General features: G+C 49.4%; 1 protein-coding gene across 1 annotated transcript; it reads right to left on the bottom strand.

Annotated features, from left to right (window-relative positions):
• Window positions 1-11,538: 11,538 nt before the first annotated feature.
• ZFP36L1 (ZFP36 ring finger protein like 1) lies at window positions 11,539-15,178 on the bottom strand. Its single transcript, XM_061463281.1, has 2 exons — window positions 14,856-15,178; window positions 11,539-14,074 (listed from the first exon to the last, which is right to left on the bottom strand). The coding sequence occupies exons 1-2, from the start codon at window positions 14,910-14,912 to the stop codon at window positions 13,124-13,126; spliced, it is 1,008 nt and encodes a 335-aa protein (XP_061319265.1). The 5' UTR covers window positions 14,913-15,178; the 3' UTR covers window positions 11,539-13,123.
• Window positions 15,179-15,213: the final 35 nt, after the last annotated feature.

The following is a 15,213-nucleotide window of genomic DNA, read 5'->3' as shown; positions in this document are numbered from 1 at the left end:
TCACAGCAGGGCAGTGTGGCCCACCATGCCATGCATTGCCCCGGGGAGGTGGGTACTGGGTCTGAATGGCGGCTGTAAAAGGACACTTAGCATCCAAGTGCTGGATGAGCTTCCTCTTGTTGCTATGCATGCATTCAGCATTTAAATCCGGCTTCATTTACCTCTGAAAGCTTGCATTGCAATTAGAAAAAAATCCAAACACTAAAAGCAGATTTTTTTAAGAACAGTTTTGTAGTACAGCAAACTCCAAGCAAGAGGAGGCTCACTTGTGCTGGGTGCAGTACAAATACAAAGGCAGTTCCTGAACTAATATGGCCCCGTGTGATTGTCTTTTGTCCAAGACATAAAGTGGCATTTCCGAAAGACTGGTAAACTTTTTCCATGGTGCTATCCAGGTCTGAAATAAGTGGGGTGTGGTAAATCCATGCTGACGTAAATGAAAGAAGGTGTTTTGAAGAACCCAGGACAGAGAGCAAATTAAATCAGAGCAGTGTTGTGAATATTACACAAGAAAAGCCTACTCTATTTTCTGTTTCTTGTTCTTGTGATTGCAGAAATTCCCCTCAAATGGGCGAAATGAGGCCAGGAGGCCAGTGCCAGCATGCTTTGCCACCATGAGCCAGCAGAAACCAAACAAGGAGACTGGCAATGTGGCTGTGAACCAGCTACTGCAAAGCCTAAGCTTTGAACTGGAGATTCAAAGATCAGTGGGATCAACAGCTGGCCCTTTTCTGATATGGGATAAACCCAAAAATCACAACTACATCAGGGTCAGCTGGGAATGGGACTCTGCACCAAAACACCAGCAGCAGTTTCTCTCCTTCAGGCAGTGTTTTGGTTTGGGCTTTTTTTCACCCCTCTCAAAGCTATAGAAAGCTGTGGAGCAGACCTTTTGCACTTGCCTAGGACATAAACCTCCTCTGCTTGCTGCATTCATTTGCTAAATAGCATGGTAGCCTGTGAGAAACATTCTGAAGCAGCTGTTTGAACTTGATTTTTATGTTCTTCTTCCTCTAGCAAAGTGCCTGCAAGTTCAGTACAAACAGATCAACAGAGCCAAGCACAGCCTGTAGCCTAGCTACACACTTCAGCCTTTGCTCTCAACTACTGAGGTTTTGGATGATGTCAGTCTGGTCTCCTGAGGGCTGCTGTTGTCATCAGATAGTGAGGTCGATAAGGCACATGTTATGATGAGGCATGCTGTTGGGTTTAACCATAGTATCGTGCATGAGGTAGCCAAGAGAGCAGTGCGTTTCCTGGTACAGTGCCTTGATAAGGCTCTTGCTGCTTCACAGGTATTTTCCACCATGCTGTCCTCTATGTTCAGCACGCAACAGATTAAGGACAACCTGAAAGACTGAAGAGTGCCAGGGTTCAAAAATCCAGTTCCTCTATCAAAAACATGTTTGGGACTTTTTGTTTCTCTTCCTGATTTCAATTTCACTCTCACCTCACCTTTCTTTTCAATTTAGCTTTTTACAAAGTGAGTAAGAGCAGAACGCAAAAGAGCTGTTCAGAGCTGGACAAAGTATAGCCAGTTTCTGGGCCAGTTTTTTCCTGGTCCCTCATCTAGTACTCCCTCATTGCACTGGGGAAGCACCTGAAATCCAGCACAGCCTGCAAGGTATGGGCCTTTGGCTGGAGTTGAAGGCTCCAGCCCCTGCCAGAACTTGTTTCCACACTGTTGAGATGCTCAGTCCTGAAATGCGGTTTCTTCCTCTTTTTCTAGTTTACTTGATATTGAATATTACACTCTGTTTTACTAGCAGACCAAATGATAACAGTTCAGGACCAGTTCTGTGTGTCAAAGAGCACTAAAAAGGAATTTCTACATTGCCTTTAGCTGGAGTTGGACTGGATTTTACTTTTTTGCATTCCTGTTCCTTGTTTACTTTTTGTAGTTCAGTTAGATGGAGCAGAGGAATAGGCTGGATTCCCAGTCACCCCTTGTTGTCAGCCATGGGAGAGTCATGGCAGTCCTAATCCTACCAATGGGACCACACAGAATAGACATGTAAAAATTGAAGTAATCCATGCTTCCACCACCTGGCCTTTTCACAGTCAGTCTCTATGTACCAGAAAAAGGTGCACAATGTACTTTTAAAAAACTCCTAATTATACAAATTATCATCTTGAACCACACTGCCCACCAGCTTTTAATGAAGAGTGAGCCCATTTCACTACCTAAATAAATCCTCTAGAACCCAGTGGGGAAGTTTAGTGCCTGTGTGTTACTGTAGCAGCAAAAAACCTGACCTGGCAAAGGCATGATCTGCGCTGTGTGTGAGAGCTATTGCAGCCTTAGCAGTGAGACGAGGTTGGGTAGGTCGGTACTTACAGCAATGCATGGGTGTTGGGTTTTTCCATTCCCCCCAAGGAGATGAACTCAGCACACCCTTTGAACTTCTTCAGGGCTTTTAGAGAGTAGCTCGTTACAAGCTTTTTAGGACATGAAGGATGGGAGGTCCTAGCTCTGCAAAGGACAAGCGAGGCAAAACCAGAGCAAGACACCCTGCAGGAGCAAAGCTCATTTCAGCCTGCTGCAGGAACTTGGTGGGCTTCCACCTTGTCTTCCACCAGAGGCTGGTCTCTGCCTCTCGGTAGAGCTGCTAACCAACAATGCCAGGAGGCAATTGGCTTGTCCACATATTGGGGAAATTTAAATCCTTTGGTCTAGCCACTGGGAGGGACAGCACACATCCTGCTGCCCCTGTCTTCCTGGAGGAAGGTGCAGGCAGAGGTGCCCCCAGACAGCGAGCAGGATGTTACAGCCCTCGGCTCAGGGAGCGGGTGCTAAGCACGGTGGGTGGAGAGCAGGGCTGCAGGCAGGAGGAAAAAGCACAATGAAGAAGTGAAATGAGCACCTGATTGCCATTTGCCACCAGCCTGCTCGTGCCACATACTGCTTAGGCTTATCTGGGGGAAGAGGGTCATTCACTCTGCCCCAGCTGCCCCTGCCACCTCCACTTCCAGAGCCCCCTTGGTGGCAGGGTGGCCATGGCGGGCTGCTCTCCTCAGCCAGAGTCAGTGATGAGCACTGCAGGGGCAAAGAGCCTTTCCTCTACCCCATGAAGCCAATGGCCAAGGACCAGCCCCACACAACGGGCACTGCCTGATCCAGAGCTCAAACCCACTCCAGACAGGTTGCTGCCTGTCTCACCTTTTGAAGCCCATCTTAAGCTCCCTGTTTCCTGCAGTGCTCAGAGAAAGCATCGAGTGGACTTTGTATCTGAACAGATCCAAAACTGCCATCTCGCGTCCTCTGACTTTGCCCACTTACACCTCGTGTACCCGTCTGCTGACTTTCCTGGGGTGCTCAGGGCTGAATTGCTTGTGGGACACAGGACTATGGTCTTATCAGAGGTTCTGGCTGCTAATTGTCATGACAGAGTCACACACTGAGTAAGGAAAAAAACAGGGGAAGAGCAGATAAAGATGACCCAATAAACATGCTGTGGGTCAGCCATCTTTTTTACACCAATTTTGATAAGGCCTCTTATAAAGACTGTTAGAGGAAATAAATAGCATAACCCAAAGAGCAAAGTTTTTTTATGGACAATAAAGTAGACATAAAGACATGATAGGCAACAGTGTTACAGGCTACCCCTCCCTCCTGGAGTCAGAAGTAAGAAGGACCCAAGGATCTGTGCCATCCTGTCCAACTTGCTCACAAAAATACAGTGCAGCTACCACTGATGGAAAAGTGTCTCTCTGATACTGCTGGTTGTTCAGCTCATCTACTCCTTATGCGTATTTAGATTTAATAGTTCTTCTGATTAGGAACTAAAATAAGATTTGATCGCTTTTTTTCTTCAGAGGACAGGTTTGATGCCTAAATCCTAACACAGGTCAAGAGCAATTAATGAAACCAGACAGGCTGTCTTTCAGCTTCCAGATGAGACATGTTGGAGAAAATATTTCACTTGCAGTGCACCCAGAGGTGGTCCAATATCCCTGGAAGAGAATCATCACTGCTTTGTCAAGAAAACCCCTTTTCAGGGCAGAACCTGACTGTCAAATATTAGAGATGTGTTGGCTGCTGGTGGGGGACGCTGGATGATTTCGTTGAGTTAAATAACTTGTCAGAGTTATTCAGAATGGCAAAGCAGCATACAGTGAAAGGCTTGATGTACTTTTCTACACCGACCAACACTAGGAAAGCAGGGAAGCTGGCTGCTGATACAAAAGGGAGATGAACATTTGTGACGAACAAAAAAGGACTGTTTCTTTTCCCACTGCATGTTTGCCCATTGGAAATGAGCTGATCAGGGAGGTCACAGAGCCAATTTCAACAGCTGATTTTTTTTTAAGGCTGGATAATTTTATGACCACTGTTAAGGACTGTAATTTATGTAAACTGAGATAATGGTAAGTAGAAACAAATCAACTCATGTTTCAAAGCTTATGCTCCCCAGGGACAGGGATGAATGTCTCTCCTTCAGGAAGGAAAACTGTAAGGCAGAAGCACAGCATCCTCAGAGCATGCTGGCGAGCTCCCAAGGGTCCTCGGTGCCATGAAGCACAGGGCTAATACCGGAGCTAGATATTATACACACATATATATTCATACATACACCCAGTGGGGATAAAGTCCCAAGAACCAGACACCCATCACTGTTGGTCTGTGTGAAGGGAGCCCTGAGTAACAGGGCAGGGCCCTCTTTGGCAGCACAATGCTGTGACAAGAGGTCAAACTCTGTATCCTATTGTATTCCTAACAGAAACAATATAATTTGATATAGTGCTTTTTTCCTGTCCTCGTCAAAGATTAGGCCAGGAAGGTTGAACTTGCCTCCACAAGAACCAGAGACAGGACAGCAACAGTGAGAGCAGAACCAGACTGAAAATTAAAGTTCAGGATGGGTTTAGGACATCTTATTTTTGAGCAGGCACAGGAAGAGAGAAGTAGAAAGTTTTGGAAAAGCAAATCCTCTGGGAACAGACTGGGAAAGGGCATAACTGGCAGAAAAGCTGAAAGATGAAACACACATGCCATTCTGCGGGGACTGAAGGGGATGGGATGCAAAGTTAATGGCCACAAACCTCCACAGGAGACATTCAGGTTAAGTATTAGGCTACATATTGAGAGGTTAAAATAGCCTGAGTGTTGAAACTTCCTGACAAGGGAATGCCGCAGATGCATCGGCGCCGGAGACGTTTGTTTCAGGCTATCGTTAGACAACAATGTGCACGAGAGGTGGTTTGCGGATAATGAGATCAGCCCTGCCACAGTTAAGAGTGAAGGTCTGGATGACTCACTACAAGTCCCTGCCAACCTGGATGATACACTGATAACCCCATGGGCCGCTGTCTCCAGCCTCCACCATGACACCACTGGCCTCCCCCCAGCTGCCTGCCCTCAAGTTCTTGCTCGCTTTTCAAACAAACTGCCAGATGTTTGGACAACATCTCCAGTTCTGTTTTCATCCAGGCTGAGAGTGTTTTTCTGGTCAGAAGGGTGCCAGCAGATGGAAAATGTCTTGGTCAGCAGACTCAGTCTGTGAAGCCAAAGCCACATTACCTAAACTTAGAGGAAAATGATTTTCTGCAGCTCCCCAAGCTCTTTCAGCTGGGCACCAAAAGAAGGGGTGAATTAAGTTTGTTGTCAGCTTTTCAATCCTATGATAAACTTGTAAGTCTAATCATGTGGAAAATGGGGTTGTTTGTAAACACAGCACAGAAGATCTGAGGCTGAGAGAAAATAAACAAGGAGCCTCTTTGTATATTTTCAGCCCTGTCCTTTTTCCACGCAAAAGTGCACCTTTTACACTCTGATGTTGGCCTTCAACAAAACCTTCCCTCATTTCTTGTGACTGTAACTTCTTAGTAAACCCAGACTATGCTAGTGTCCAAAAGCCCTTGCAGCATCTCCAGAGCTGGGAAACACAGTATATTCTCTTTGTGTAGATGTAATCAAGGTAATCACGATGGCTCCCACATAAGACTGCTCAAGAAATCTCTTTGTAGCTAACAAAGCAAGAGCTTCAAGAAATAACTTCATTGGCGTTTGTTCCATATTGCTTAATGTCTCCTTAGGGACTGTGGCTACCATCCCAAACAACATTTCTATGGCTTGCGTGGATACATCCTTTTCCTGTGAATCAACGCTGGCATCTGCTCATCCAGAGTATTCAAGAGAAATATTTGCTGTTGCCTGGAGACTAAGACAGGAGAAGAAGTATCAGGAGTCCTAAATTATTTTTGCAGCTCTTTCTGTGATACTGTGCCACTGCCAGACAATCCCCTTCACTTAACAGTCATGTATCTAACAGGGTTCTAAAACCTAAGGAATAGGTACAGTTACATTTGCCAAGTGCCCAAAATACCTGTAAAGTTCTCCCAGACCCATGTGTGAAAGGCATCATAAGGAAGTACAAAGTGCATCGCTACATAGGCCAAGCAGACTCCAGCCATCTTTGTCAGCACTAGCATCTCTTGCACTTTCTGTCCTCTCTGGGAGGGAGATAAACCCCACAGAAACAGAATGACTCCACTGACAAAACCTCCCATCGGCTCTTTTGCTGACCAGTGGTCTGGTAGGACCAGAGGTACTGCAGACATACCATACCTATGGCTTTGCCTCTGCCCAGCTGGTGTGGCAGACTTTAAACACACAGAAATGCTGAACCCTGAAATGTTTACACCAACTCCAGTTGTTAAAACTTTTCACATCACACCTACAACCGCTCACATGTGGGGGGGGATGAGGAAACTTCCTTCCACCCAGAGGTGCAAGAAAACTGGAGCTGGCAGTCACGTGCTCCACACAGCCTTACAGCCCGCAGGATCCTGCATGGAAAAATTTCACTTCCATGTGTTGACTAAGTTAATGTGTGGGGATAGTGGGCGTACATAAAATGAAGCTATGAAAAGAGATTAATTTGCAGCTGGAGCCCAGGCAGGGAGAACTCCGGTCCTCTGTTTACTCAGAAAATGGCCGCTTTGACCAAAACCCAGTCAAAAAGAAGAGGTTAAGGCAGTGGTAGTGAAATAAAAAAAGCAGCAAAAGTGAAGCAAAGCCTCTCTGGAAATTAAGATGTGGAATTCAAAACATTTGCAGTGTAATAAACCCAGGCGAGCCCATAAAGCTGCACCAGCCAAAAGGAGCTCTGTTCTGCCTACGAGGAAACCCGAACCGGCGTCACGCCTGGCAGCAGCCGCCCCGCAGCCCCGCTTCCTCCCCGCCTCAGTGCAGGGCTGTCTTGCTCGCTGCCCTCGGCTATGTTTAACGCAGCGTCTGTTTCCACTCTAACCCCTTCGGTTTGGAAGAGGAGGAGGATATAAATCAGCTGTAGAGCTGCCCACAGGGCTTAGTCACAGCAGGTATTGGTTTAGGGTGTCTTAGAAGAACTTGTTTTTTTCTCTTTTTGCTGGAAGTATTCTAGGGAATAAGCGCCGGCTTTGTGAGGCACAGGCATTGCTTAACGGGCAAGAATGTCTCCAAACAAAGGACATTTTACATCATCTTCTAACATTCTGGGCTTAACTCGGCCTAAAGCTCGAGGGCTGTTCTGTGACTTCCCAGCAGACACTTGCAGCATCCCTGCTTAGCCAGTCTCGCCATCCCTCCCAGCATTCCCAGCCCCAGAGATACCCTCTGCGACAGGTTTCACACCTTTCTCCCAGCTGAACTCCTTCCCAACACTAGTTTTACTGTTTTCTTCTTGCTTATGGCTGGTTCATACCCCTCAAACTGCTTCTGCTATGGGCTCCTCCTGACCCCTTTTCTGTGTGGCCCTGGTAATGAAGACACCCTTCTCCACTCTCTTCTTTTTTTTTTTGCCTCTTTTCACTCCACTCCCCACACTTTAGTCTGTCACCAGAGCACCTGGTCACTCGCCACACCAGCTCCCCACAGCAGAACTGCCTTCCTAGCCCCACTGCTGGGTACAAGACCATACATCTTCATATTTGCCTATTGTTTCCTAGGGCATGAGGAGTCTCCCTCAAGCACAAGCCCTTCACTCCCTCCCAGGCAGGGTACCAGGACACTTTTGCGTCATTGCCACCCCTGGGCATGTCTGCAGCCTCCAGCCCATGCAACACGTCCAGCACTGGAGCCAGGAGCCTCTTTGCTCACACACACTGACCTTCTCCCATAAGCCTCTTTCTCCAGACTCAGGCACATGCTCGCTTTCCCCGACACAGGCCACACAAATTGCAGCAATTAGCAAGTGTAAAGGGCATGCTGCCCATAAGTATTACTGCATCTTCATACTCATTCATATCCCTGTGCATAGTCATCAGATAGTATCCAGCAGGATACATTACCCAGACCTTCCCCTCCATGCTGATGCTCCTGAGCCTTGCTGGAGACCCAGTTCATTAGCCTTCATGCATCCAAACACCGTTAAGAAGTCTTTAGACTCGAACCAGAATGGATTCTCTCTCACCTCTGCTATCCTTCATGCTGTGTGAACTTGATCTTTATCTCTTGCTTTGTTCCCAATCTTTAATGGTGACCCATCATTTCCTGCCCCACTGCCACCTCCCCTCTGCCATGCAAGAGCCTGGTCTTCCCACATGATTTGCAATAGCAGCTCCAAATCCCCCTTGCAGACCACTGCCCTCCCTGCGCCTCCCCAAAAACTCCCTTGTATGCTCCCCTCCAGGCATGTATCTACTGTTGTCCAGTTCTCGAAGTTTTTTCCTACTCTGCGTCCCAACTTCATGGCTATGCTGATGAGGCACATTCTGTTGGGAACTTGGAGCATTTCAGGCTTCTTTTTAAATTACATTTTTTGTTACTTGCAATCTGGCACACCATGCCTAAATTCAAGTGATGCTAAACAAAGGTTAGCCAAAACTAGGTAGTGAAGTTTCCAACTGCCTTTAAAAACAACAGCAACAACAACAAAGAAGCCCTATTTGACTTTGCAGCCCTCATCTACAGAGAAGTTCAGGAAATGAGCCATCCTGTGTTTCTACAGCCCCTGATTGCAGAACTGAAGGTGCTTCAGTACAAAAGTCACATTTAGCCCTTAGCAAGGGAGTAGCCATACAGTCCTGGGGACACTCACAGCTATTGTAGGAATTAGGAAAGAGGGAGGCAGCTACTAGAGTGGGATCTGAGCCACCTGGAGCTCTGCGAATCAAAGTCATCCTGTTACTCCTTACCAAGAGGCAACTGGCGCAGCCAGCTATACACACTGGCTGTAATTTCCAGAGACAGCCAGGCATGTTGAATGTGGATAGCACTAATCATCTGACTTAGAAGCCAAAAATAAGTGACATCTAGTACCTGCAGCACAGAGACATGGACCCAGTCTTCTTACAAGAAGCCCACACTGCAAATACCCATGGCTAACAAAAGTATGTGAGGAACAGTAAGAATTCACCATAGGTGTCCCCCTGCCCCACAGTAAGAGCTGTAAGTGCACTGAGGCATACTCTGCCATGCCACCTCACATGGGACAACAGGTATCTTGTTCTTGAGGGTACTTCTCTCTGCCCAGGCACATCAGAAGAGCAACTGTGCCAGCACACAAGCCAGCTCTTCCTAGCCACTCTCGAGAGTCCTGTGATACTCTCCTATGCGAGTCAATGAGCCAGAGCACAGAGAAGCCCTCAAATCAAAGGAATGTCTCAAAACCATCATGCCAGAAAAGGCTACTTAGCTTTCTGAGCCTTGGCTAGGCTATTACCAACCAAGGCAAACTGCTAGGGGACACAGATGCTAACCCTACAAGAAACAGCATGGACAACTCACCCACGGTAATCCCAAGGGAGGGGAAGTCCCTCCAGACTAGCTGCTGCCATATACCCAATTCACAATGAATGCTAATGGTATCAAATCAGGGAAATCCCTACACTGTTGGAGGCTCTTGCCTCACTCTCCCTCACAAACTGTTACAGAAAGTAAACTTCTAACTCTGCCTGTTCCGCTCTTCTCTATGCCCTGTGTGACCTAGCTCAAGGCTAGTTCCAAAAAGCAAAACACGGAGTGATAGAACATTTATCATTAACAAATTCACAGGAGAAAAATAGTGCTGACTTCCCAGAACCAGTGCACTAGGACGAGGGAAATACAGAACTACCAGGAAAGAAGACCTACTTTTAACGCAGCTTCCCAGTAGTTTGTCATACCAATAGCACGGTGCAACCAATACAGCTATTTTGTCCATCAATTATTAACTGGGCAGACTATTTGCTTGAAGACCTGCACAGAAAGTCCAGAGAGGAGGTAAGCAGTTTCAAGCCCCACGTGCACACCTTAAGATAAACTTGGGATCCTCTCCAGATCAGTTACACCTTGCTCTTCAGGGGCCCATGGCATGGCTTCCAGCAGTCCTCAAGGAGGCAGGCCTGAGTGCTTGCTGCACCTGGGCACAGGAGGTCTTCCAGGAAGGAGCCCATCTGTCATGTGGGCCCCATCACCTTGACACCCAGGGGCAAGGCTGCGGTCAGCAGGTTTTTGGAGGCCTGTTGAGCAGCACTGGGGCTGTGCCCCAGGCTCCTCTCTCAGGCATCAGCACAGACTGCACTGCATGGTAGTTACATCAGCATCACCCAGGCAAACGCTCCACACAGCCTCTGCACTGTTCACGGGAACCAGCTGCTTCCAGCCGCACTCCTCTTCCACAGTCTTTCCTCCACCTAGCTCACCTTTACTGACAGACCACACAAGCAAGGATATTACACAAAGCCAACACCAGGAAAGGTACGCTGGTGTAAGCCTTGAGGTATCCTACAGCTTCTGTCAGAAACTTTTCCAACATGAATTAGGAAACATTTCTTCTGAACAGTGAGGCATGTCAAGACAGATGAAAGATTGGTGGTTCAGCAACAGTATTCCACCCCGGATCTGGGAGAGAGCTGGTACAGTTTCAGATGGAGTGCCAAGCTTGTTCCAGAGAGCTCAAAGGTGGAAACACAAGATTTACACCATGACCAGCGCTGACAAAGAAGCATCCCTGAATAAAACCACTGGGTTCACAAGTTTCTGGGGTTGCCAACTGATACTTAAAGGGGTATGCAGGCTTCAATGCGATACCAGGGTGAAGACTTCCCTGGGGGTCCACGTTCCTCTCCCACACAAAACACCACTCTGTACCAAAAGGGAGTAGTACCAGTAACAAGCCAGGCCTGAGACTTGGGAAATCCATGCCACTTCAACATCCTGCTTTAGCCTTGCTCAAAATACGTACAGGCTTCCCATGAGGGAGAAGGCACTGCATAGGGAACATAAGCCACAAGAGCAACAAAAGCCACAAGAGCAACAAAAGCCAATCTAAGGTTTAAGATACATTGATCAGAAAGAAGTTTAGAGAACAGACTGAAGAACTCAAGATGGGAGGACTCCCTAAGAGACAGAGGGTGAGAGATCACTGAGATAGGTCACACTGGTTATTTGCTGCCATTGATCTCTGCATTCACAGGTGTGTATGGCTGACCCATTGAATCCATGAGGAATGACAGAGGGATGCCTGAGCACAGGGTGGGCACTTCTAGGTCAAGAGGAGGGAACTACCTGCATTTGAGTGACTGTCTATAAACCAACCCCTCAATCTATGCAAGGAAAACCAGCTCCACTGTCAGTTTCTTGAAAAAACTTGGGGTTTATTGATTTAAACTGCAAACAGTCATTACAAAAGAGATTTTCTTTTAAATAAACTCACACAAAGAGGAGGAAAAAGCAATGTAGTGAACAGTAACGGGGGGGGTTCAATTACATTCATTCTCTTTGTGCCAGTCCCATTCACCTTGGCAAGGAAAACTCCAAACTTGGAATACAGAAATGCAAAGACAAACTGTATTTGGAATGTCTTCAGATAGGCACTTTGAGCCCAAGGCTTTTCTCCTTGAAGAATCTATACAGAAAGAGGAAGACAAAGGTCTTCTTTCCACTGTCTCACAACAGAGCTCAGGTATGTACATTCTAAAGCCCTAGGTAGTTAAGACCCAGGGGAGGGGAAGAGGAGAAGAAGAAAGGCAAAGAAGCACATTAACTCAATTTGCAGTCCAACACAAAAACAAAAAAGGGGGGAAATTCTAAAATAAATAATCCAAACACAGTTTTTGCATTTTTTTAAATTAATTTTTCATTTTTTAAAATAAAATAACCAAAAAAGTGTAAAGTTACAAAAAATGTCATTGTAGTATAATATATTAAACTGTGGGGAAAAAAAGGAAAAAGACACTTCACAATCTTAAGATTAATATGGAAGATCATAATTTAAACATAAAAGAATATATTCTATGGATTCATCATCCCGATAAATATGAACAAAATTAACAAAAAAAGCATAGGTTTCGGCAATAAATACGTTTTGATAAGTTAAATAAGCTTTTTTATATTGTTGTGCAGTGACAAGCAAAATCTGCTCTCCAATTTCTGAAGTTATACAAAATTAAAAACCCAGAAAAAAAAAAAAAAGAAAGCTTGGCGTGAGTGCTCTAAGATAGGTCTAAAGTACTCTAGAGCAAAACCATTAAAGCTATGTCTACTGGAACTTTGTTTACACGAACTTTTGTGTGTGTGTGGAATGACTTCTGTTGGCCCCACCCCCTCTATTTCTGTATTTGTTTTAAGATGTCACATGAATACACGGGGAACTTTTTAGCACCAAAATCAAGTCTCTCATAAGTCCATCTGTTGTTTTCTTTTTTTGCTGTTGTGTGGTTTTGTTTTCTTCCTCCCAGTCAAAGTCCCACTCTTGTTACAATCTTTGTCCCTTCTCAGCTTTTTCTTCCCGCAGACCTGAGCGGATCCAGGCAAGACTAGTCTTTAAGGGGAGGTGAGAAAGAAGACTGGATGTTAACGCTTGCCCACATGCCTGCAGCCTAGAGGAAACTGGCCAGTCAGGAAGGGACTGGGAGAGGGTTATGCAGTACATGGCCAGTGGAGGGAGCTGGATCCGGACATTTCCTGCACATCTGGAAGTGCACAGAGCTGCTGGTGCCCTCTGCAGCTGGAGAGGTAATAGTCACAGTGAAAGTGTTAAAGGCACTAATTTTGTAAACGTTATTGCTTTTCATCGTAATTTGGCACTTAAGGTTTTAGCCAGTGGGTCTACAGCAGGCAGGTGGACAGGTTAACATCCAGCTCAGACTACAGGGGATGGGATGGGAGGAGTTCAGCTTAACATTGTGATGGGGGGGGGGGGCAAGAGGAAACCCCAGATTAGTCGTCAGAGATGGAGAGTCTGCTGAAGATGGGAAGACGTCTTGAGGTGTCCAGGATAGGGGAATCTGAGCCGCTGTGGCTGCTGCTGGAGCTGCTCAGATATCCCTCCTGGTCAGAGAGGGAGTCCTGAGGACTGGGCGGCGAGTCAAACATGTTGGGGGACTCGGACATGGGCCTGAACAAGAAGGTGGTGGGGGAGTTCCCACTGGGCACCTGCACCCCCATGCTGGGGGCAAAGAGACTGACCAGCTCCTGGCTGGAGAAGGTGAAGGGGTTGCTGGCGCAGTCAGGCAGGGTGGGGGAGCCCAGCAGGTCGTCGGCGCTCAGCATGGGCGGCGGGGTGATAGATGTGGGGCTGTCCAGCAGCCCGCTGGCAGCAGTGCTGGGGAAGCCGGCGAAGCTGAAGCTGTGCTGCAGGCGGGGTCTGTCGGTGACGGCGGGCTCCCGGCTCCCAGCCACAGCGCGGCGCTCCTCCGCGTTGTGAATGAAGTGGCAGCGCGGCCCGTAGGGGCAGAAGCCGATGGTGTGGAAAGTGCGGCAGAGCTCGGTCTTGTACTTGGGGTGGCGGGTGAGGCTCCGCAGCTCGTGGATGCCGTGGGCGAACTGGCACTTGTCGCCGTACTTGCAGGCGCCGTTCTCCTCGAAGGGGCGGCACAGCTCCGTCTTGTAGCGGCTGGAATTGACCTGTCCCCCGGGCTGCTTCTGCTGCAGCAGGCGCTCGCCGCCCTCGGAGAAGGAGCGGTCCCGGAAACGGCTTTCCCGGGGGCCCAGCATGGGAGCCGGCTCCCCTTTCAGGCTGGTAAGGAGCTGGTTCTGGTGGAACTTGGAGTTGGGCAGGGTGACAGAGTGCCTCCTAGGGAAGCCCCCGCCGGCCGGGGTGCCCACCGCCTTCCTGTCCAGCAGGCACCCGCTGACACTCGAGGGACTGTAATTCAACATCTTGTTGCTCTGCGGGGAGAAAGCAAGGGCCGGTCACTGTCACCGCCTCCTCCGGTGTCCCCAAGCAGCCCCGAGAGTCTCCAGCGGCACGGAAAGGCTGGCCCCCGGGCAGCGGGGCAAACAGGGCAGCCCTCCTCACCAACATCTGCTCCAGCCCTCTCGCCGCTGCCCCCGAGAGCCACGGGCCGCCCCGCCCCATCCCCCCGCGAAGCCCTGGCAGAGCTAAGTAAGGAAGCGACCCAAGCGCCAGACGCGGGGGAGCCGCTGGCTGCATGCAACAAAACTCGGAGGCCGGAGCTCTCTTCTGGGAGAGCCTCCCAGGGGATGGCGGTGACCAGGAAGGGCAGCGCGCAGCGCTGGCGCCCGCCCCAACACCACTCCTCCCAGCGGCCCCCCCCCGCAGTGCGGCCGCGGCTCCCACCCAGCCCCCGCCGCCCCGCTCCCCTTGCGGCGTGGCCGAATAGGGGCGGCAGAACCTCGCGGGGAGCGCGCCCGCCCGCCTGCCCGAGCGTGTTGCAGCGCGATGGCCCCAGGGGCAAGGGAACGACCCGCGACTGAGCCCGCCAGGAGCGCGGGGCGGTGTCCCCCGCCGTCCCCTCCGCCGGCGGGACCGAGGAGGGAAAGCGCGGGCAACAGCAACGGGGGATCCGCACCCAGTTCCTCAGCCCCCCCTCTACGCCGAGCTCGGTACCGGCTAGCAAACGGGGGGGGGTGGGGGTGGTAGGAAACCCCAAACTCGAACCTGAAAGTCGGCGAAGAGCGCCGGAGCCGCTCCCGACGGCGCGCTTACCTTGCATAAAACTTCGCTCAGGTCGAAGATGGTGGGCGACACCAGGGCTGTGGACATCTTCGGAGAGCGAGGTGGGGGGGGGGGGGGGACGCGGGTGCGGCCGCGGCACACGGACACAAGGAGTCGCGGCGTGGGTAAGGCAGAGCCTCGGGCGCCCGGCGCGCAGCCTGCCTCCCCCCGCCGCCGCCGCTCCCAGCCCGCCGCCGCTTCCAGCGGGCTCGGCAAAAAGCTCAACTTATAAAGTTTCGGACTTACCCCCCGGAGAGGAGGAGCCGGAGAAGGGAGGAAAGGGTAGGAGGGGGGAGAAGGGCAGGGTGATTGACACCGCGACTGAATCACCCTGGCGGGCGGGGCCGGA

The sequence above is a fragment of the Pezoporus flaviventris genome, unplaced genomic scaffold (genome assembly GCF_033815535.1).
Source record: "Pezoporus flaviventris isolate CSIRO_AGI_PZ_B2104156 unplaced genomic scaffold, CSIRO_AGI_Pfla_v1 ptg000036l, whole genome shotgun sequence".
NCBI lineage: Eukaryota > Metazoa > Chordata > Aves > Psittaciformes > Psittacidae > Pezoporus > Pezoporus flaviventris.
Note: the sequence above shows the minus strand (reverse complement) of the source record. Positions and strands in the feature narration are given on the sequence as shown.